At 40.7% G+C, this 22,652-nt stretch overlaps 2 protein-coding genes across 2 annotated transcripts in view; one reads left to right on the top strand and one right to left on the bottom strand.

Moving 5' to 3' along the window:
• Positions 1–164: 164 nt before the first annotated feature.
• On the bottom strand, positions 165–22,392 carry RPA1 (replication protein A1). The gene is made up of 16 exons (XM_008930437.3): positions 22,350–22,392; positions 21,991–22,069; positions 21,336–21,444; positions 20,652–20,740; positions 15,970–16,056; positions 14,622–14,754; positions 13,574–13,676; positions 12,392–12,460; positions 12,060–12,252; positions 10,829–10,968; positions 9,091–9,239; positions 7,681–7,813; positions 6,305–6,481; positions 4,909–5,016; positions 1,557–1,643; positions 165–1,184 (listed from the first exon to the last, which is right to left on the bottom strand). The coding sequence occupies exons 1-16, from the start codon at positions 22,389–22,391 to the stop codon at positions 1,077–1,079; spliced, it is 1,806 nt and encodes a 601-aa protein (XP_008928685.1). The 5' UTR covers position 22,392; the 3' UTR covers positions 165–1,076.
• A 198-nt stretch (positions 22,393–22,590) lies between these two features.
• The window catches only part of SMYD4 (SET and MYND domain containing 4), an 8,077-nt gene continuing 8,015 nt past the window's right edge, over positions 22,591–22,652 (top strand). Inside the window, exon 1 of the mRNA XM_029961273.1 lies at positions 22,591–22,646. Coding sequence (XP_029817133.1) covers positions 22,591–22,646 — 56 coding nt within the window. The remainder of the gene's footprint in view (positions 22,647–22,652) is intronic.

Below are 22,652 nucleotides of genomic sequence, written 5' to 3'. Positions count from 1 at the left end.
CCATGCTGTTAACATCAGGCAAAGAAGTCTTCATTCTTCTGTCTAACCTTAGAGTTTGTAATAAGGTAACATCTCCCCCAAGTGAATGCTTATTATGAAAGCTAATTAATTGCTTTCCAGTAATGAGAAGTCTTTGGTGTTCAAAGAAAGCAAAATTCACTACACAGGAATTAAACAGTGTTTATTGAAACAAAGCTCCCCCCATTTAAAGACCTGTTTCTGATTAACATCATTACAAATAAAACCAAAGAAACTGAATATACAAATACACAAAATACGTATAGGCAGGAAATGTGAGCTGAAAAATCAGTCAAAAATCCATAGTATTAATTGAAGAGAAAACTAAAGCAATGCTTTGTAGTTGCCTGGATTTCCCTGGGGGATGGAGAGTCAATGCTTATCTGCCTTCCTCAGAAGAGACAATTTTGATTAATATCAGACCCATCTGACTCAGTCTATTAAACCCTGAAGGAAGGATATTCTTCAGATATAAGAGATATGTCTTTGATTAATAATTCTACCATATTGCCATTCCAAGCATTAACAACTGCATGGCACCTGTGGAAAGTGAAAGCCTTTGAATTCTATGGAAAGGAACTAACTTGTACTAATAGACCTGTTCTCCTTTGTCCATATCTGAAAGCTGGATGACACTCTTCCTCCTACCCTCTGCTGAACAAGTCAAAGTGTCAAGGTTGTCACTACTCCCTTGCAAAGAAGACAAAATGGTTATATAATTCAACTTTACATACACTAAGAAAGCAAAGTTACTTCAGACATTCTGAGTGGTTTGTCTCAAGACCCTGGCAACTGTCTAGAGATTCCCCTTTAGTGCTGTCAGGAGTTTAACAGACCACAACAGTCTACAAAACAGTGGCCATCAGAGTGCACTCATACCTACCAGGGGCGTATCTCCAGAGAAATGCATCAAATCACTTAGCCCACTAAACTGGACTACCATGGACCAGGTAACTAATGCAAAATTGTCACACACAGGGCAGGGAAAAAGTCGAGGAAACGTTATCTATTGAGTTTTTCCTGGAAGTTTCAGGTTCAATCAGCCAGCACTGGCCTCCTCACCCCAGCTGAGCATTTCTCCTGATGTTGGCAATCAACCTCTTGCTGTACTCTCTGTAGTTCACGGGTTTGACATCCATTGCTGTGGCCTTAATACGAGATTCATCCTGAGAAAAGAAATTTAGCATGTAAAAGAAGAACACTAAGCACTCCAGGCATTTGGTTCTAAACTCCTTCTGCCCCAGTAACTTACTGCTCTTGGTATCTGGGTTAGCTGGGAGTGCCAACACGACTCCCAGAGCTGGTATGTTGTTTTCATTTGAAACCAGCCACTCTTGATAAACCTGAGAGGGAGCAGCGTGGATCCCTCCTTCACTGCTCAACACTGACGGTATTTGTGTGATCCTTGGAAACTTCTATCACTGTGAGCAAGGGAAACCTCTCCCCACAAACATAAGAGGAGGAAGTCACCTCCTATGGAGACAAGTCGAACTACAAAAGCCACATGCTACACTATTTGCCTTTTGGGCAATACTTACATTGTAAGTCTCCAGTTTCACTCGGATCCTGAACTCGTACGTGTTGAAGTTTGCATTTTGGAACACTTCTTCAAACGCCTGCTCGTTCTGGGGGAAGGACAAAGACAGGTATCAGCTGCAGGCACTCCAGGCTCCTGTGAGTACCGTGAACTTTGAGAGCAGCTCAGCTTTTGTGGGGGTTGGCAAAACAGCGGAACTACCTGGACCACACAGGCAGAGCTGAGTCTTCCATCACATTTCAGATGCCAAAACCATAACTTAAAACTTTTTAAGAAAAACAATGAAAGCTTTCTAGCTGCCTAAACAAAATAACACACAATTGCATCCAATCTGCAACTAGGTGTACAGAAACAAAAATATTATAAATCTACACAAGATTCTCTTGTGGTGCCAAACTGGCTAATTCTGATTTTCTGCTGTGATCACAAACATGGACAGAGTTAACTATTTCCCCATTAATTGCCTTATTAGGCATTCTGGTTTTCTGCTTATCCATCAAGGCTGTGTGTATCCTTCACACCCTGACACAGACCTGCTTAAGAGGACGCTCTATAAAAAATGTGGATGCATGTTTTGAACATGCTTTTATAACCATTAGAAGACTCTGTCATATTTAGAACATAAGCTGCTTCTAATTACCATATGAACATTAAACATCATCATCATCATCATTTATAACAGACACTTTGTCAAAACAGTAGAAAAGGAGCAGGCAAGTTGTGGAGACTGTGAAAAAAAAAAAAAAGTTTATTTTTGTAAAAATGAGTTGTAAAAACCTTTGCTGACATTCCAAAAAAAAACCCTGCAGCCCCACGACGATGCTGACAAGTAATTATTAATGCATTTATCTACCAGATGCACTTGACTTGATCAGTCACTCCAGCAGCAGACAGAGCATCTGATCTGGAACTGAACCCACCCCAGTTCCACTCACATTCCAAGTGTTACATCTGCTGTTTTTCACTGCGTGCAGCACTATTTTACACTACACAGTAAGTCTCCTAAGGTTTAGAAAAGCACAACAAATGAAGGTGAACAAGAGTAGCTGTAGATTGCAGAATTCAGGCATATCCTTCCTGAATATTAAAAACCTTTTTTCTGACCATCCTATGGATTAGAAGATAAGAGAACTCACTTAATAAAGCATTTGGCTTCGCTTTCCAGCTCAGTCACAAACTGTGTGAACCATTAGCGAGCTGAAAATGCCCTCAGCAAAGCAGTCACTGCTACCCCACATTACCTCCTTTGGTAACTAACAAGCACAGTGGAGAAGCAGATGAAAAACCTTGCACATATATCTGTGCTTAGTGTGGTCACTGGCTGTACATGAACTCAAACCATACTGTGAGCAGTGAAAAGACTCCCACCAATTTCACAAGACACTGCATCAGCTCTATCAGAGAAAAACCACTAAGAAAAGCTTACTGCAAATGCATTGAGTACCATTTTTAAAGGCTCATAAAAGTGTCAAATCAAAACCAATTTCTCCTGGAACACAAAGCATTCCCGCTCAAGGGCTCACTCCATATTATGTTCCATTTTCTATCCTCAGCCATTTCCATTAGGCAGCTCTTCAAAAGACATTACATGTTTGTACTGGTACATAGGATCTGCTGTCTCTCCTTCCCCACCCAGTTCTCTCCAGCACGAAAAGTGACTAAGAAATTTTGTTTAAACTCTAGCAGAGATTAAGCATGGCTGAAGAAAGAAAATATTGACAAGTTAAGAATGTCTGAAAATGGAAACGCAAAAGTGCAAGCACATCTAATTAGAATTCCCCAGGAAGATATCTTCCTACAGAACAGAGGTCTCTAGCCTTCCTAATAGCACAGAAACTCAGCATTCCAGAACCATAAGCTTTGTACCCCTCACCTTTGATAGCCAGAGTGCAGGAAATTTCCAAAAACCATTCCTGAATGTAAATTACAGGAAAACTAGCACCACTTTGCAGAGGTAGAGGAGGTCTACAACAGTGTCTAAGGTTAACATCCTCGACAATCCCTCCTGATTCATTCCCCTCCCACAGCCAAGCAATGGGTTAACCAACAACTGGGATATCTGTGGAGCCCTGGAATCAACCAGCCTTAGCCTGGGAGCACAGCAATGCTCATATGCAATTCAAGAACTTATCATGCATTCCACATCGTCATTTAAAAACACAACAAAGCCATGCACTTTTTATACAGTAGACAAGGAAAAAAAAAAATCAGAAAAAGATTATTTTGGTTGGAAGAAAGAAAAATGCAGCAGAGAAGCACAGAATCACAAAGGGAAGATAATACTGTCTCTTAAGTGTTTAATGACTTACGACCTTAAAAAACTGCTCTCATCTGTCAAAGAAAGATCAGCATCTCTGCCAACCACCCATTTTACAAGTCATGGTTTTCATATGACCCACAAAGTTTCTGATGATGTTTGGTGGGGAAAGAAGAGCCTTAGCAGAAGTGGGCTCACACACATTAGTTCGAAAAGCTTCCTGCCTACTTACAAAGATACATACAAAGTGTTCTGGAACTTTTTGGTTTTGTAAACAAATTTTTGGAACACATTAGGGACAATGTTGTCAGCATTCATTGCTGAACCAGGGTTTTTTTGCAGATTCTTCCAATCCAGGTACAATGATAAAACAGCCTGTCTTTTCTGCTGGAGTCAACACGTGTTACAGTTCCCAGTCCTCTAAAGGCTGTGGCACTATCAAGTGATCAGCTGCCTCTCAAGGTCCAGGTGATGAGGACAGGCTGAGCTCCAGCTTTCAGCAGCCAAAAGAGCTCAGAGGTAGACAGACTGACTGTGGGAGCAAGCTATGGGGGAAACCAGGCAAATCTCTGTTCTCCAGGCAGATGGCCCGTGGAAAATAATCCTGAGGAGAGTAAACAAGTCCCTGCCAAGAACTTCAGACACAGAAGCAATGATTTGTGAACTTGTAAAAGATACTGAAGTGCAACATCTGGAGAACAACCTCAGGCTGAGCTGGCCTGTCACCCAGAGAATAGGTAAATCAAATTCTTGACAAATGAAACAGAATACCCCTTTCTTTCATATGGCACTTTTTGTTTTAATTAATGCTCTTAATTTCCACAGCAACTGCATGAACATAACCCACTGCCTTTGCCATGTTTGCTATTCATGCACACACAGGTATCAGACCACGCTCTGATGGATCAGCACTGGTGTTCAACACCAACCTTACATCTTTCTCAGGGTTGCCTTCTAAGTCAACATTACAAGAATATTTCCTTACCAGAAGGATGAAAGAAAAGCAACAAATATGAGGACAGCCCAACACAAGATATGTGAAACACAGTTCAATGTCTATACACACAGGAAAAATGTAATAAGATAATTGACCGACCTTTTCCTTCAGTTCTCCCAGGAAAGCTGCACTTTGCCCAAGAATGAATTCTGCTGACTCTTGGAAGCAAGTCACCCACTGATACTCGAGACAGTCTGCAATGGTCACCTAAAATACAACAAAACCCAAAAGGTTATTTTGTCCAGTTGCCTATTTCTCAAGGAAGACAGAAGACAGCACAAAAAAAAAATTATTTCACAGTTATAGAGTGTTTTAAATTTCCAGTAACTACTAGAACCCTACCTGTTGTACTTTCAGTCACTGAGGGTGAAAGGCAGTGACTTACTACTTCTTTTTAAGCTCCACAGAATGCCACATAACCTAACACAAGTTAATATTGACAGTAGATTGTGTCACAGGAAAAGGTCAATAAGATCACAGTGGTGCACACCAATGGATATTTAGCTGTGTCCTGCTGTCACTGATGAGCTGTGAGCAAGAACAGGTAGCCCCAAAACAACAACTACCAAGGGGGACAACAGTAAGTCTGCAAACTGCATTTACTTTGCACATACCTGAGTACTTGATCATAAACTCATGTCATACTGTGTTATGCTATGAGGAAACCAGCAAAACATTCAAGGACAAGACAGAGCACTAAAGATCAAGTGCCAGCCTCACACGCATGTCCTGGCTGCTTTGACAATTAGGAATGGGGAAATAAGAGACACACTGTTCTGAAGGCCTTGAATGCACCCTCAGTATCCCCTTTATATTCTTTGACAATGGCTCTGCTATGTAAAGTAGTTCCTAGAAGTTATCTAATAGAAATTATTCAGAAGCAGTTTGTGTTGAGTGAGACTGCAGGGATAGTTCCCTTTTCTCTGCATGCCCACCTGGCACAGCATTTCTAAGAAGCAGATACAACTCTAATTTATAATATGAAGCAGAAAAGGGTTCAATGCTTATGGTGTAAGTGGGCATCACAATAACAATCCTCAAACAACTTTCTGAAGTAGGCTCCATTAAAGCATGAGACAGAACAATACCTACCAAAAAAACTGTACTAAATATAGGTAGCAGCTGTAAAAGTGCAATTACTGCTCTCCAGAAATGCCATTTTACTTCAGTTTATCTTCACTACTGAAGAGGCGGAGGCCATCTGTACTCTGCACTGCATAGTACACTTGGAAACCAGAATCAACTGAGCTAGCATCAACTTTTTGGCAAGGAGAAAAGCTTTTAATTGGAGCACTAGGAAAACAAACTGCTAATCAGCTCAATGAAACATCCCCTCACACTCAGGTACAGCTTACAAACCACCTAAACACCCTCTGACCCACAGGCACCGCAGGCGGGCAGACAGCACCAAGACCCCATTCCCAAAAGGATTTCCACTTGGGCTGCTCGGGGAGCACGGCGAGACACGCCCTCTGCTCCCATTCCACGGACTCACCAGGAGCATCATGCGGTACTTGAAGTTGGGGAATTCGCGGTCGCACTTCTCGCAACGGTAGAGTCCGTTTTGCTGGTCTATCACTTTCTTGTTGCAATCCTGCGAGGGACATGCCTGGTACATGCAGTTCTCCTTGCGCAGATGTACGATTGTGCCCACACAGCTAAAATAATCTGCCTAGGAGGGGTGAGTGTGCAACATTAGCCTCAAAATACTCAATGTTTTCCAATTCTGAATTAACTACAAAAGCAAGGCGCCCATACTTGGATATTTAGGATTAAAAAGCTTAACAGCTATGGATTACCGGGAAACTGTAAATCAACCCCTCTGTTGAAACAATTTTCAGGCTTCCATTATGTTAATAAAGCCCCTACAGCAAGATTATTTTGTGTTTCCATTGCAGGAAACTCCAATTGCTAGGTTTTTCTTTAGATGAAGCATATTTGATTCTCCATTGTGTCTGTTCAAATCTCCACTTTTTCTCAGGATTAAGATTCTGCACTTTCCTACGCTTCTTTTGGGAACCAATACAAAAAACAGAAAGCCTATTGTGTAGTGTTACAGATAAGCATTTGATTAAACTATAGCCTACAGAACAAAATACCCACTCACCACACTAAAATAATCATCATAATGGTTTAAGACCACGGTCAAGTCTTTCAGCAGAAAAACAGAGGTTGCTCAAGAAGCATGTGCAAAAATTTTTCGCAGAAAATAGCTGAATGACAAGTAAAGTGGAAGTGTTCAAGGTCAGGTTAGATGGCACCCTCAGTAATCTGATCTAGGGGGTGGTATTCCTGCCCGTGGTGGGGGAAGCTGGAACTAGATGATATTTAAGGTCCCTTCTGACTCAAAGCATTCTATTATTTCCAAAAGTTTTTTTCCATGGATAGAAGCTCTTGTGTATCCCAAATGAATTAGCACTTAAGTTTGAAAAAAAAAAACCAAAAAAAAGTTAAAAATAAGTCAAGAAGCAGTATAAGCCTGGAGAGGCTTCTGGACTGGAAAGCCTGAGACCTGGGGTTTATTACCAGCTTTTCTATTGACCAAGTGTGCACCCTTGAAAACCACTTCCTCCTAATGCACCTGTTTCTCCTAGAACACTCTGTTTATATGAACATCTTTGGAGTGAAAACATCCCCCCTCCATTTATACAAGGCTTAGAATTCTCTTGCCAACACAGTATCACGTTGCATCAGCAACAAGCTTGAATTTATTTGAAAAACAGTAAAATTATTTAATAGCATAAATTCCAAGAAAGTAAGCACATATTGCTCAACACCTAGACCACTTCGATAAGCAGACTACCTGCATCAAGTCTAGCTTTTTATTTTATCCCCAGTACACAAGGCTTGTACTAAGTGGCCATGCTTTACCTTATCTCCTTGTCCCAAGTTCTCAGATTTGGCTTCGAACAAAGTTTTCCAGTTGGTATTTGCTCCAGCTGCTGGCCCACCCCTCACATCAGAGATCGAGGCACATTCCAGCAGCTGCCCCTCAGAGTCAAACCTGGAACCACAGAGATGAACTTCTATTTTTGGACCATACAGACTTATCAAAAGCCTACGTTTATTTTCATGTACTCGATACATGAGGGATTTTTTATCAATGATTGCAAAGGAAACAATTACAGTAATATGTGTATATTGCAAACAAAAATAGCATTTCAGAATAAGTTAATAGTCTGACTTAATTAGCACTGTATTTTATAAACCCACAAAAGGAGGACAGCTTTGTTCTATATAACTGCAATTTGTTTGCCAGCTAGTGGTCAAACCACGCACTGCACACTTCTTAGAGGCAGGCAGATAACAAGATTTAAGGGCATCAAGATATTTCCATAATTAAAATTAAATTACATGGTACCATTATCTTCGCAGCAGCTTCGAAAGAAAAAGCAAATAGCATTGAAAAGATTATGCTTCCTCTGTTAAAATAAGAAAGCACAGCTCTTCACCAAAAGGTTGCACTGCCATCCCATTGTGATGGGCTTTGTGATTTCAGAAACACACCAATAAGGCTCAAAAATGGAACTTAATTAAAGTGTGACAGTAATAGCAAAGACCCACAATCAATTTTATCTTCAACAAGCCTCTGAAGCATAGGAGAACCACAGCTCAATGACAAATGGAGGATGCCATTTATTTTATCCATGTTTGGGTGATGCAACCAGAACCTAAAAAACCCAGGATTCACGAATCTGATGCTGTTGGCACTTAATCTTATTCACACACACCACATATCACCATATTTGTAGTTACAGCAAACAATTAAACAACTACCTACAGGAGATGCAACAAACCAAGAAATCACTTTGTTTTCCTGACAATAAAATGTTATTTTGCTATCTGAAAAATGTCTGGTAAGGACTAGACACTGGAAGACGTCAAATAGTCCCTCCATACTAACAGAGTGCTTATCAGATTCCACACAATGGAAAAGCCTGTGGAAAGAAAATATTTTTCTCTCAGATCATGCCTCAGAAAGTGGAGCTGGTCAGGCCTGATTTCATGCTGCCTTCCAAGGCTTTGGGTCAGCATGCACTACTCCAAGTTCGATTTTTCAAGGTCTGTCATGGAATTAAAAGTTTTTTGAATTGAACAACTTAAGAAGGACAGCCTTCCAGGCTCTAAAGGTTTCCAAGCAAGAGAAGTTTCTATAGCCTTGGAAGCCACATCTTCTGCCACCTTTCCTCAGTGCTGTACAGACTGCTCAAGTCCAGAGAAAGAGAATAAAACAAATACTCTCCAGTAGGTTGAAATAAATCAACATAAACACACTCATACCATCCTCGGAGTTTAAAAGCCTCTGGGCTATCGGGGTTGATGACAACTGTACTTGAGGACAGGACAGACAGGCTTCTACCACCAAAATCAGAGACTCTGGCTCCTTTGATGGCAATCACAGGTTGTCTGGAGCCATCAAACTGTTCAGCCTGCATGTGTGAAAAAACAGAGGCATTAGCAGTAAAGGTACTGAACTTGTGGTCGTAATTCACAGATCAAAACTCTCGTAGTATCTAAAAGGTAAGATTTTGCATGATGTCATTAGGAGTTTAAGCAAAGGCAGCTAACAATTAAAGGTGCAATCCTAACACCCTGTTTCCTGGCGAAGCAGAGAATCCTTAAGTCACACCATTGGTTTGTTTAAAAGGATTGACCCCTCCATTAGCAGTTTTACACCAGAATTTCAGAACGGGAGAAAGGTTATGGGAATGGAAACAGGAGAAATTATTTGGTCATATTAGACTCCTCAGGAGATCAAACAACTTGCTCAGCTTGACTGAGCCAATCATGTCCATTCTACTACCACTTAAAGAGAAGAGCAGCTATGCTGACCAAACATTTTTTTTCGATTTTCCGTTTTCTATTTTTTCTCATAAAGCTGCTTTAATGCTGTTCAGCTGCCATCAGTTTGCTATCTGAGTAGCCTGACACTACCAAAGAATCTCATGGCATGAGTGAGGTTTTGAAAGGTACAGGTTTTCTGGACCCCCACACCATTCAGCAAGCAAAGGGAAGATCATGTGCTTAAAGATTACAAACAAGCTGGAGTTGCAGTAGCATTCACTGTATCCAGGAGATGCAAAAAGAACAGAAAACATATCCCAGCAGTCATGGCAATGACTGTTATAAAGGACATAGTGATTCTAACCCTAACTGTGCCAGCTAAGCCACACATCACTCCCCCTCAATGCTCGTTGAGATCTCTATTCTACAAGCAAGCAAACAGATCTAATTTTGTAAAATGCAGACCATGATCCCTGTTGAAAGTTATGCCAGGAACTGAATACCAGTAGTCTCTCCTATAACAACCTGGTTCAACCTCAAGACTTTGTGATACTGAACTTCAAGTTTACTTCATTTATATCAGCAGATGGTTAATGGTGTTTAGGTACCTACAATATCAGTGCACTTGATCATTTAGCCATAAAGCATCACTGTCAAGCTGGCAGGATCACTCCCATTTTATAGACTGGAACATAAATCCCTAAGTACCTATAACAGCGGAGGAAAACAAACTAGCCTGTTAAAAAGATAAGGAAGCAGTTTGCTGCAACTATTCAAACTTTCTCTTCCAAGGCTCTGATGCTTTAAACTCCTAGTCTGAGATACAGCCTCTCGACCCCCTCGTTACGCAGCAATTTATGCAGGGTAGCATGTATCCCACCCCACAGATAAAACTCATCTCAAATGAGACAACCATAGCCACTGGGCTTTTCCATGATCAAATTGCAACTCATACCTTTCCTAAACCAGGAGCCTGTTACCTTCAGTAGTTTGGCTTGAGACATAATGTCTGCAGTTGTTCAGAACACATTAGTCAGATCATGTCAGCAGTTTGTCAGAGAAAGGTTAAGAACATCACACCTGAATGCAACCAGACAGTCTTTCACCTTCTCTCGGCCCCTGATCCTTAAAAACCCAGGACTGTGTGAGTGCTGTGCCCATCTCAGATGACAACAGCACTTCCTCACCCTACACAAAGGAACCTTTGCTTAAGAACAGGTAAGAGAGCACATACCTCATTTCCCCACAGCGTAGCTGTCACCAGTTTCCCTGATGTATCCATCAGATGCACGTTCCTCTTTGAAACCTCCCTATTGTTAGCTTTCACTGTAATTTTAGTGACATCTTCATAGCTCTTACAAATTCCAATTACATCTGAAAAAACAGTTACAATTTACTTAGAGTTACTCAAGGGTCACAATTGGGGAATACAAGATCACAAGAGAAGAATTCGAACCTACTGTCAGATTTTTACCTTGTATCCTAGCTCCCTATTCAAATGAAATCTGATATGGAAATTAAGTATTATGGTAGGAACGCTCCACTACAGAACTCTTCAGTGCTTTAATTTTGTTGACGCATTCATTAAGATATTCATGAATGCAAAGCCTCACCACATTAGAGAGATCAAGGCATTGTACTATCTTTTCCCATCACATTCTGTCAAAGGACTTCAGTCCTGATCATGTAACACACACTTGCTGTTAAATCACAAGCAAGGGCTTTCAAAGTGACTGTAACACAACGAAGCAACTGGCTCATGCCTTCACGTAGCCCCACAACCTTAAGCAACGTAAACAAGTCTGCATGTTTGGGTAGTAAGAGCTAATACAAACCCCCCTGCACTCCCTAAAAACAGACCATTTTTAGTATTACAAATCTACCTTTAAAATTCTCAGCTGAATGTCTCTGAATCACAGGCATCTTGTGCCTCTGAAACCTGAGAACCCTCACCCCCACCCAAGCCTCTGATTTTTCCGGAGTACTCTGCCCAACAAATTACAGAAAAACAAGCCTCCAATACTTCACAAAGCAAGCCAAAACAGTCATGCAACTTGGACTTGGATGCAATGAATTATGCCAAAATCACTACAGAGATAATTAGATAGTGAAAGAAAGCAAGACCACAGAAGGTATGAAATGCACACGTGCTGAGCAAGGACATTTTTCTTTCAGCCCTTTTCTGTGGAAAACAATGATCATAGTACAATAAACAAGTATCATTTGCTGTCTTTAGTTTGAAGCAGAAGTTTGAAGAAAAATCATTATATATTGTTAGAGAACAGGGCAAAGACATCTAAAGAGGAAAACTGTCTGAGACATTTTTAATGGCAACCATCACTGGACAACTTCAACTAAGAGATGACAACACTCAAAACACCATGTGCTCACTACCTGCCCAGTATTCAGGACACAAATATAAAACTTCAAAGCTTTAGAGTTGCCATTTTGCTACTTAGACTGACCAACAATCGAGTCTTTGGGCGTGTTCTCCAAGTCAGAGATGGATACAAAATCAAACTGAACAGATGGAAGATGCTGGGCATCATCACAGGGCACAACTGAAGTCTCATTAGTGAATGTGATCTCATAGTCATTCTTAACAGCTGTATATTGCTTGTTAGCAGTCTTCAAATTGCCTTTGGTAAAATAATATACCTGCAGGAGAAAGCAATGAAACAGAGGATATTATCAGTAGTCAGAGAAATAGACTGTGTTCACCTTTAAAAATCCTTGCTATGCTGAAGTTCCTCTTTTCTAGCTCCTGTCAGTCTAAGAAAGCACAAAGATACCATACCTTGTTCAATTCAATGAGTGGAAAGAACTTGTCTGCTTGATCGTTGAATGCAGTAGCTCTAATCTCGCCCTGCAGGAAAACAGGAGAGCCGGTCAGGACTGAAATTTGGCATGAAAAAAGATAAAAAAAAAATAAATCTTTGCAATGTTAAGTGGCATCAGCTCTGCAAGACAGAGTGGGGTCTGCCAGGCTTGCTCCAGGCATGTGAGAAACAAACAACATTCTCTTCACATTTGTAGTTATAGCTAAAATGACATATTCTACACCTGACAATCAAATCTCATATTCAAGTCTCATTAGTATCTCTACTGCTTCAGAATAAAAGGCATAAGAACTACATCTATCACATATACACCTCTGAAAATGCCAGTAAAGCTGGCATTGATAAAATAAATTCAAATAGACCCCACTGCTCCACAAGTTAGCAGGCAGTGTATTGTGATGGCTCCCACTCAGACATACTGTCTTTACGTAAGAATTAATAACAATTAAACACTCACTGGATATAAATACTGGGGTTTTTTTAAAAAATTGAATACAGACAGTATGCAGAGAAAACAAATGCCTGGTGACAACACGTTACTTTATTAACCTCACATTTTATACTCAATATAATCTAGCAGAATCTTGTTTGTTTTCACAACAGAAGGCTGTAATTTGATAAGAGGTTTGACAAACTGCAAGTTTAGTTAGATTAACCAGATACCATTCCCCAAACAAACCACAGAGGAAATTTCTTAGTGTTGCAATAATTTGTACTCTTGATTTCCTCATGAAAATTGGAAGCTCGTAACTTGGAGGCAACGCTCCTCTCACTCCCTGTTTTGTAAGGTGTAGCTCAGCAAGGATGAAACGTCACTCCCAATCTACAGGAAACTACCACGACACTCAGTATTAGACTGTCAGTTTGCATAAACAACTATATTTTGAAGCTGCAAAAATCCAGTCACACGCTATAGACTTTGATGAAAAATAATCAGTAATGCTGCACATTTAAGACTCCATTCTGGATAAAAACTGGCACGTTGATGCGCAACTTAATGAGTGCAGGGATACAAGTTTCAGTCGTAATAAAAAAAAAAATCATTTCCTATAATGCACTTTATTTCCCCTATTCTGTCTTTATGAAGGGTTCATCAGCATCTGGCACACGTTATCTTTGTCTTAACATATGACACTTACGCTTTCATCAACCAGCTCTATGGAAAAGAGCTTTCCTTCACCACGGGAGTTGCTCCACGTGCGGATCTGGCCCTTCTGGGTGACACGAGCACAAATGGTCCACCTGAAATCGTGCAAGAAATCACTATCCTGTGTCTCTCTCTCTTTTTTTTTTTTTTTTTGAGATTGCATTGACAAACCCCTTGGAATCAGAATGTCACCATCTAAAAGTCAGAATTCTTCCCACTGCACCTCAGCAACTCTACCTGCTTTTCCGCTGCTTTCTGTTTTAATGGCCTAGACCATTAAAGGCAGAATGTTGTAGAGAAGGCAACAAAGCAGCCATAAAGTATGATAATAATAGTGAACAATCCTTCTGCATAGAAGCAGGCCTCAAATCTTTTACTCTTCTAGGGTACATTTCTCACACAGCAGTTTGCCTGTTCTGAAAAGCCACACTAGAACTCAAGAGCTCAATTATAGGATTCGCATTTAACTTGGGTAATCAAATCAGTTTGCATAACTTAAAAATGTCATTCACTAAATAATTACATCCTCATGCTTTTCAACAGCACAGTAGCCAAAGTGAATAGCTTACTGAGCTGTTTTGTCATTAATTTACCCAAAAGAAGGCTGCTTTAGGGAAAAAAACAGAGAAGTCAATCGATTTTCAACTAAAATATTAAAAACCTATCAAGCTCAGCAGGGCTGCTGCACCAAGACAATGCCAAGGCAAATCTCAGATTGTTGGGAGTGTTGATGCAATTTAAAAAGATAAAAAAAAAATATCAAAAAAACCACCCTCCCCCCCAACAAAACAAAAGCCCAAACAAGAAACAAAAAACCAACCTAAAACAAAACCCATCAGCTGTTTCTATGAAGGTTTTTTTTAATTTCTCTGGGTGGTTTTGTGGCTATTGTTGGGTTTGTTTGTTTGAACTTCAACCAATAAAGTCAAAAGAACTCAATGAATAATTTGACAGAGATTCACACACAGAAAAGCAAAAAGAAGCTATTGTTCCCTCATGCCTGTGACATGAGTAATGCCTGGCAAACCAGGAGAACTCACTTGGATTGGTATGGATTCAAGCTGGCAATCGGCACCACTTTGGCCTGGGACCCTCCTGGCGTCTTCACTGCACTGGGAGCACTTGCTTTTCCAAACTGGTTGGAGGGAGCGTGGTACTTGGGAGCAGCAGGACCTTCCAAAAACCACAAAAAAGCCAAAGGAATTTCAGTCTTGCACACAAAAGCTGGGCTAAAACCAACTCACGGTGCAAGGTCAGGCAGAACTTCTCCTGCCATGCCATGGGGAGCCACACAGACGGTGAAGTTCCACTGAACACTCTGCTCCTGGTCACAAGTATTTTCTAGGCTGCAAAATGCTGCAGAGGAGACACTCTCAGGCCTTTAGAGCACTTGCACTGGAAGTGGAGACGTGTCCAGAGTCAACCACTTAAATACAGTTTAAGTGGGAAGTAACTATTTAGCAATAAATTCTCAAGTATTCAGCAATAAACAGAATCACAGAATGGTTTGGTTTGGAAGGGACCTTAAAAATCATCTTGTTCCAACCCCCTGCCATGGGCAGGGACACCTTTCCATTTTCAACCTGGCTTTGAAAACTTCCAGGGATGGGGATGGCACATTGAATTTCAGACCTACACCACTTGGAGGAATAACCAAGCAACGGTACCCCATAATCACAGAGTTTTCTGACATAAAGTGATACTGCTAGTTCCAAACTCAATCTTGTCAATGTATAAGCACAAAACTCTTATAATCAGCTCTAAGTGAGGAAGGGGAAGCTTGTTTTCTGCTGCAAGTTTCTAAGCAAATGTCAAAATTTTACTATTTAAAAATACTTCTTAAACAGAGGGGTAAAGAGTACAGACAAGTTAAAGTAGCACCAAGAGTTAGGATTGACAACTTTTCAGCTCAAAAAAAAAAGAAAACTGTCTACAGACTGACATTTAAATTGACTGCCTCTTTCAGCATCTCACTGAAATCTTGATCAAAAAAAGCCACGCTTCTAGATGTACTATCAAGTAATTTCAGTCCTGCACCACCTAAACTGTTTGGCCTCAATATCTCAGCATCCATAACACACTTGTTGGCCAGCTACAAACTGCAGCCCAATTTAGGTGACCACAGGACGAAGCAGTGTAAACTGAATAAAGTTGTTTCCTTTTATTCTTTTCCCTTAGGGATGAAGAGGGAAGGGAGACAAATTTTTTCCCCTTTTAAATCAAGGTGTGCAGTAACCCCTTGAGATAATTTACCTTGTCAAGCACGGGTTACTCTTAATGGAGCGTTTCTTGTGCAACACCATTATTGGAAGGATTCTATTTAAATTCAAGCTGTAGTTTCTCACTGCACAAATGGAAACCAGAATTCCTGCCCAGGATTACTCTTACCTGCTGCTGACAAATTGCCATTTTGTTGCTGGGGTTTGCTGGGTGCTGGGTTTGCTGCTGGAGCTGCAGGACGTTGCTGCCCTTGCCCTGGTAATCAAATGAAAAAAAGACCATAGAGTAGGGAGCACAGTAATTAAAAATACCCTTCAGCCTTTTAGGAAATAAGACTTGCATGAAAAAAAATAAAATTTAAAACACAGAGAATATGCTAAAATTCAGGTGTATAATAAGACACAGCAGTAGCAAGCTATCTGTTGAACATTACCATGGAGGAATTTCAGTCAGATCTTTTTCCTCAAGCAACTGCTTCCTACTTGGAAAGAATTCAGGGCTGATGGTGATTTAAAAGGACATCCTTGAAGTAATCTTGACAACTTTTCAGTGTTTATCGGCTGCTATTGCTCTGACAGGTAGTTTCTGCTACTACCTAGCAGCTAAGATAAAAACTATAGAGAATTCTGCCTTAAAACTCAGGAAAGGCCAAAAATCCACAGGGTAAAGTCAAGCCTGAAGTTAACACAAGACAAAGAAAACACCTGCTCTATTTTATTTCCGAAATATGGAGATATTTAACATGGGGGTGATGGAGTTATCACTTCAGCATTCACCAGGGCCCCTCTTGGTACACAGCAGTACATTGCTTAGGGATCAAAGCGATGCCATAGTAAGTCTGCATCATCCATTTTTTTTTTTAGATTCCAGGGCTTTTACTTGCCTTAAATTGATGACAAATTACAAGAGAAAGAGCAGACGGTCATATCTAGAGAAAATTACATTAAAAAACTAATGTACCATTCAAAAAATTGAATTCCTTTACAGAATAATTTGCTTCTAGATGAGAAAATATCCAACATTTTTGTCCCTTTGGACACAACTAATTCTTAAGCCATTGGTTTGCAAGAAGATTTAGGCCTGAGCAGGCAAAGCTTCCCTGATTTGGGATGTGAGGAGGAAGATGGTCAGGCAAAGTGGAAAAGAAGGTCAGACCAAGCCCATAAACACGACGAGGAACAAAAGCGGAGAATCCCACGACAGAAGGATGGCACAAAGGAGCAGAAGCAACACAAGGAGACCCTGATGTGGCGTTGCCTGATGTGGCACAGCCTACAGAGGTAACCCTCTGGTTATTTTTAACTCAAAAACAAGGTGCTTGCACAAAAACCAATCTGCTCCTCTAACTTGCCGCAGTAGAGTCACATCGGTGAACTGGTGACAGAAGTCTCCCTGGCAACAGCATGACGTCAAACAGCAAAATGTGTATTTGCTGCAGGTTCCACTAGATGGAGGAGCCAGGTCTCACCCTCACTCAGTGGCCTCAGGTGCTCAGGGGGTCAGCACTCAACAGCCAAATTCGTTTTTTGCAAGAGAAGGCAGAAAAAAACCCAACAAAACACATTAAGAGAAAATTATGTTTTGGTCAGGGAAAGAATATTCAGGAAGAACAGGAATGTGCATGTGAAACAGCGAGAGGCTTCCTTGCTACTTTTGTTCCAAATATGTTTTTTTCTGTAGGAATTTGTAATTTAAAAAAAAAAACAACACCAGAAACCAAACCAAAGGCCACCACATACATTAGAACACTTGGGTGTTATGAAACACAAATTCGCATTTTAATGGCTGCCTACCCACAGCAGAGTGTTTCTCAACAGAGTAAGAATAAATTCACACATCTGTGCATGTGTTCAAATACAGAAGCAGCAGAAATATCTCTCCAATTTTCTCGCCTGTAGAGCCTAGGGACTCCTAAACTGTGATTTTTGGTGGTTGGTGGCCTACAGATCACTTAAAGTGCTCACAAAACCGACGAGACCGCCTGGTTTTCGCTGTTAGTTTTTATTAGCAGGAGGTGAAAAAACCACTTGAAATAGCTGATCACATTTCTGCTGTATACAGTGGGTTAGGCAAACCCAAGACCTTTTTAGCTGAAGCTGCCCCACAGCCCAATCAAATGTAATAACCACGTAACAGGAGTCCTCTGCTTCCAATAACTTGTTACCAGGAGGTTCTGCCACAGTGCCATGACCTGCCCCAGCACTGAGCAGCAGCACAGCAGGGAGGGGAGAGACAGGATGAAAATGGACTTTGAAAGAACTCATACCTAATCACAGTGGTGGGTAGGAGAAGAATAAAGAGTTTAAGTGAATGTAGAAGTATATAAACATTTCAACACTGAAAGATTAATGACAGAAGTTAAACATAAGTAGCAAGTAATTGTCATAGGGAAAAGAAAGTCCAGCATTGGAGTAACTTGAATGAGATTAATGACAGTAATAACACAACCATCTAGTTTTCAACAAGAACTAAACTGCTCAGTCTTAATTTTCAATACTATTATGAAATGCTGCCTGAAAAGTTTTTATGATTTGTAATAAGAAGATTGTGTCTCCAGCTTCCTTGTTAGGCAGATTAACCACCTACTGCTCCTGCGTAAAGTGGCCAAAAGCCAGCTTCTCACCCCCCTGGGTCCCAGTGTGCTATTACAGTCTGGGAAAGAATATTCCTTAATCCTAGGTCTGGCAATTTGAGATCTGTATTTCAAGCAAAACCAAAAGAAGGACTAAAGATCCGTTTTTTAAATACCTGAACTTTTTTTTTTTTTTAATGGAAACCACAAAGTACATTTAAGATGCTCGTTCTGAGTTAGCTGAGTGTTCCTCAGAAGCACAATTTCTTAATATATACAGGAACTTAAAGGATCTCCAACTTGAAATACACCTCTGCCATTGTATCAAGGCCTTCATGACAAATCTGGCAGCCTGCAGAGCAGCAAGGCTGGGTTAAGTAGACTTCATATATAAACTATTACCATCTCCTGTAACAGAATCCTTATTTAGTACCAAATAAAAGGTTATGACGTCTGCAGAATAACATCAGTACTAAAATGAAATACGCACCAAATCAATTTTGGCATCTCTTAACTACCTAGTGCAAACCCACACTTACTATGACCACAGACCTGTGTCATCTCCAAAAGCTTTTAGATTTGAAATCCTCACTCCCGAGTACTTTTGTGAGCCCAAATGAAGAACACAACTTTGATCAGAGTAATGGTAATTTTACCAGAATTTATAGTCTTAAAGGTATATTTTCAGCTCAGTTCTGTCAGATACCACGTTCTCAGTCGTTTCTAAGCAACAATATAACGGAAAAACACTATAGTTCACAAGCTCTTGTATCACACAGGCAGGGAAACGGGAGAAAGGCACAAAACAGTCTGCTCAGTAGCTATTCTGAAAATCTTGGTCTCTACAGCAACTGTGGGATTAAACCATAAAATCTGAGATGTCAACACATTTTTTAAACAGCAATTAGCTAAGTAACTATCAAAGGAACAAAGGATTCTTTAGGCTCATTTAACAAACGCCCCTCTAATTCCCCTGGAAAAAGAAAAGTTAATGAAGAAAGATGTCTTTGCCTTTGCAACAATGCCTAATTCCTACTTCGATTAGTAAAGTAGATTTTTAACCAGATCAGCAGTGTACCTACCACCACTGTTTGACCAAAATATCCTACAGAAAACTCTTGCCACCAATATGTGGTACCTTAGTAATAAAAACATATTAATTCGTTTCTACTAGGAAAAAAAAAAATTCCTCAAGAGCTATTTCCGATTAAATTTCAGCCATTATCTGTATATACATCACTCACACAGCTCTTCAAATATTTTCTTTATGTGCTTATTATTCTCCCTCTTTTTTAAAGTTCAAAACTGGAAGAACAGAACAGACCTTTGAACGTATCTCAGGAGGAAAAAGAGTGTTTTAATTTGAAAAATGTTTGCACGAGAAGCGTAAGCTCAGCACATGAAAAATGAAGAACACAGTTGCTTATGCAAAATAACAAAACTAAATAGATTAATGGCAGGTCAGATTAAGGTCCACCCAGTGCATCATCCTTTTTGGGATGGCAGGCTAGGAATGGGTGCTTAGGGAAGTCCGTGCTGGCCGTGTTTTCATACCAGTCTCTCGTCTATGTACTTGGAGCAATTTGAGTTTTAGTGCTTCCTGTACCTAACATGCATGCAGAGGATGTATTGTTATGTTTAACAGCCTTTAATGGATTTCTCTCTCAAGTCTAATTGCTTTTTGAACCTGTGCCAATTTCTGGCACCCACCCCAACAAGTTCCATGATTTAACTGTGCAGTTCGGGGGTGCGGTGCAGCCTTTGTTTTAAAACCACTGCCTGACAATATGAGAACTGAAGAGCATCAAATGAATGTAGAAAAGAGAGAGAGAGAGAGAGAGATTCATCACTCTTTATTCATCCCCTCCACGCCATCTTATACTTTTATAGATCATTATTCCATCTTCCTCCGGCTGCTTTCTTTCCAGACAGAAGAAATTATCATCTATTTGATCACTCATTATGAGGAGACATAAAATAGCTTCCGCTTACTTACTGGAACTCGAGGTAGAGACCACTAACATAGAATAAAAGCTTGTCAGTGTTGTAAGGTATAGATGCTCCCAACACCATGGGGAGACTGAAGCTTCAGCCACAGTGTAGAGTTTATTAAAATACGAACGAACCCCATTTTGTGTTACACACATAGAAAGGATTTTCAAGGTCTGGACATCACTGTTCCAGGCATAAGAAAACTGACCAACTGGTAACTTAAAACTGCTTTTTTGAAGTGAAAGAAACAAGACAGCTAGGAAGGTATTTACTTACTGACACTCACCTTCATTGTACGGCTGGGGATTCCCAATATGCCCACCAACCTCATCAGCAGTATGCAGAACATTTAAATCCATCAGTATAACCACTCTCCTACAAGACAGAACAAACAGCAATTAAGGCTTTCACCCCCTCTGCAAGTCTGTCAGACGCCTTTGCAGCAGGGAAGAGAACCTAACATTAGAGGCTGATTCCTTGCATGAAGGATCTGGAAGAGAAAAGCTCTCCACTGTGAACTTAGCCCTCTCTTTCGAGGGACAAGTAGGCTTGAAGCAGTAAGTATCACAATGCATCAAGAACAGATGATGACAGGTATAAAAATAGCTTGAAACAACATTGTGTTTTGAAAGTATCAAAACCATAGCAGGTTTTACAAGAGAAAATACATTCCCTGCCTCAATAGTTGTTGTGTTCTTCCCACAAAAAATGCTGAATAAAAAGAATTACAAACCTTGGTTCATATCCTGCTAGACACATAGTTTTTCTGTAATAACTTCACCTGGATCCCTTCTCATTTTGCAGTATCCTATCCCCTCAAAAAATTTGAGGAAATAGGAGAGGAGAAAAATTAATAAAAGACTAGATTCCACAACACCTAAGTAACGAGATACCTTCACTGTTTCTTTTCCACAGCAGATAATTTTAAGTGAATATTAATGAACTGTACTTAAAGATTTAACACAGATACCTTCCATCTTTCAGGCTGTTGACAATGAATCTGTTAACCTGGCAAACACACCGGGCTGACAAGCGCTCCTCTTCCACCAGGGGGTTCAGCTGTGTTGCCAACATGAAGGCTGCAGGAACAGAGGGAAAACATTCAAACAACTTCCACGTGCCAGCCCTAAAAGAGGCTGCCATGGCTAGATACAACTTTTCCAGCCAGTCAAGTATTCCCCCTGGATCTACAATGTGCTCAGTTTGTTAAGACATAGGAAACAGTACAACTGCTAACAAGTCACCAAAACTGAGCATAAATTACACTGTATTTATTCCCCACACTTCACAGTGCAGTGGTAGCTAGAATGATTATACATCAAAGAAGGGAGAAAAAGATTAAGCTAAATTACTTTAAATCTACTGTTACACGTGTAGGTTTCTATATTTTCATTATATCCTCTGGCAAGTTAATTGCTTAAAGCTCACAAAGAAAGTTCCAGAAGACAAAGATTTCACCTAAATGATAACATGCAGTTGCACACCTAAGAATCTGTGGCCCAGTATAAGCCACATTCTCCTTCAATATTCATTCCATCACATTGCACCCAATCACTAGACTGGAAACTTTATCACCATCAGCATCTCCACACTTAAAAAACCTCACTGCAGCCTGTCATACTCACAGGACAGTGTGTTAACTCCATCACTCATCAGCACCCTGTAACGTGGGGGCCCAGTTCCTGTAGCAATAGCCCGTGTATTCTGGGGGGGGAAAGAAAACAAATTACTTTTTGTCATTTTCTCAGAAACTTTTCAAAACCAGAAAGTGACATAGTCAGCAAATGGACTTATCTATTCAGCTCCTTTTTCTGAGCACTAATATCAACATAGCCCAAGCAATATAAAATAAAATTAGAAGAATTAAAGGGACGACAGCCTGGCTCGGCTCCTCTGCAGAGGGAGTTTGGCTGCACTCAGGAGCCCGCGGGAAGCACATGCAGACACGGAGGGACTGGCACAGAAGAGGAGGGACAGCACTCACGATGACTTGGAGCACGGGCTTGGAGACGTTCTCTCCCTGCATTATGGCCTGCAGAATGAAAGGAAACGAAATGTAAGAGACCCTCAGAGAGGTGCCACCACCCCCCTCGAGAACGCCCCGAGACCCGCAGCTACAGAACTTCAGAATCCATGCGGCTGGAAAAGACCTCAGACCATCGAGTCCAACCTATGACGGGTTGTACCCACGGGAACTGCGGTGGAAGGGCCTGAGGGATGCGGGCATGGCTGTCACCGCTGGATTCGACCGGCCCCCCCGCCACCCGCCTCCCGGGACCGGGCCTGG

This window comes from Manacus vitellinus, unplaced genomic scaffold (genome assembly GCF_001715985.3).
Source record: "Manacus vitellinus isolate BGI_N305 unplaced genomic scaffold, ASM171598v3 scaffold_32_pilon, whole genome shotgun sequence".
NCBI lineage: Eukaryota > Metazoa > Chordata > Aves > Passeriformes > Pipridae > Manacus > Manacus vitellinus.
The sequence above is the reverse complement of the archived record's forward strand: the minus strand, read 5'-3'. Positions and strand labels throughout refer to the sequence as shown.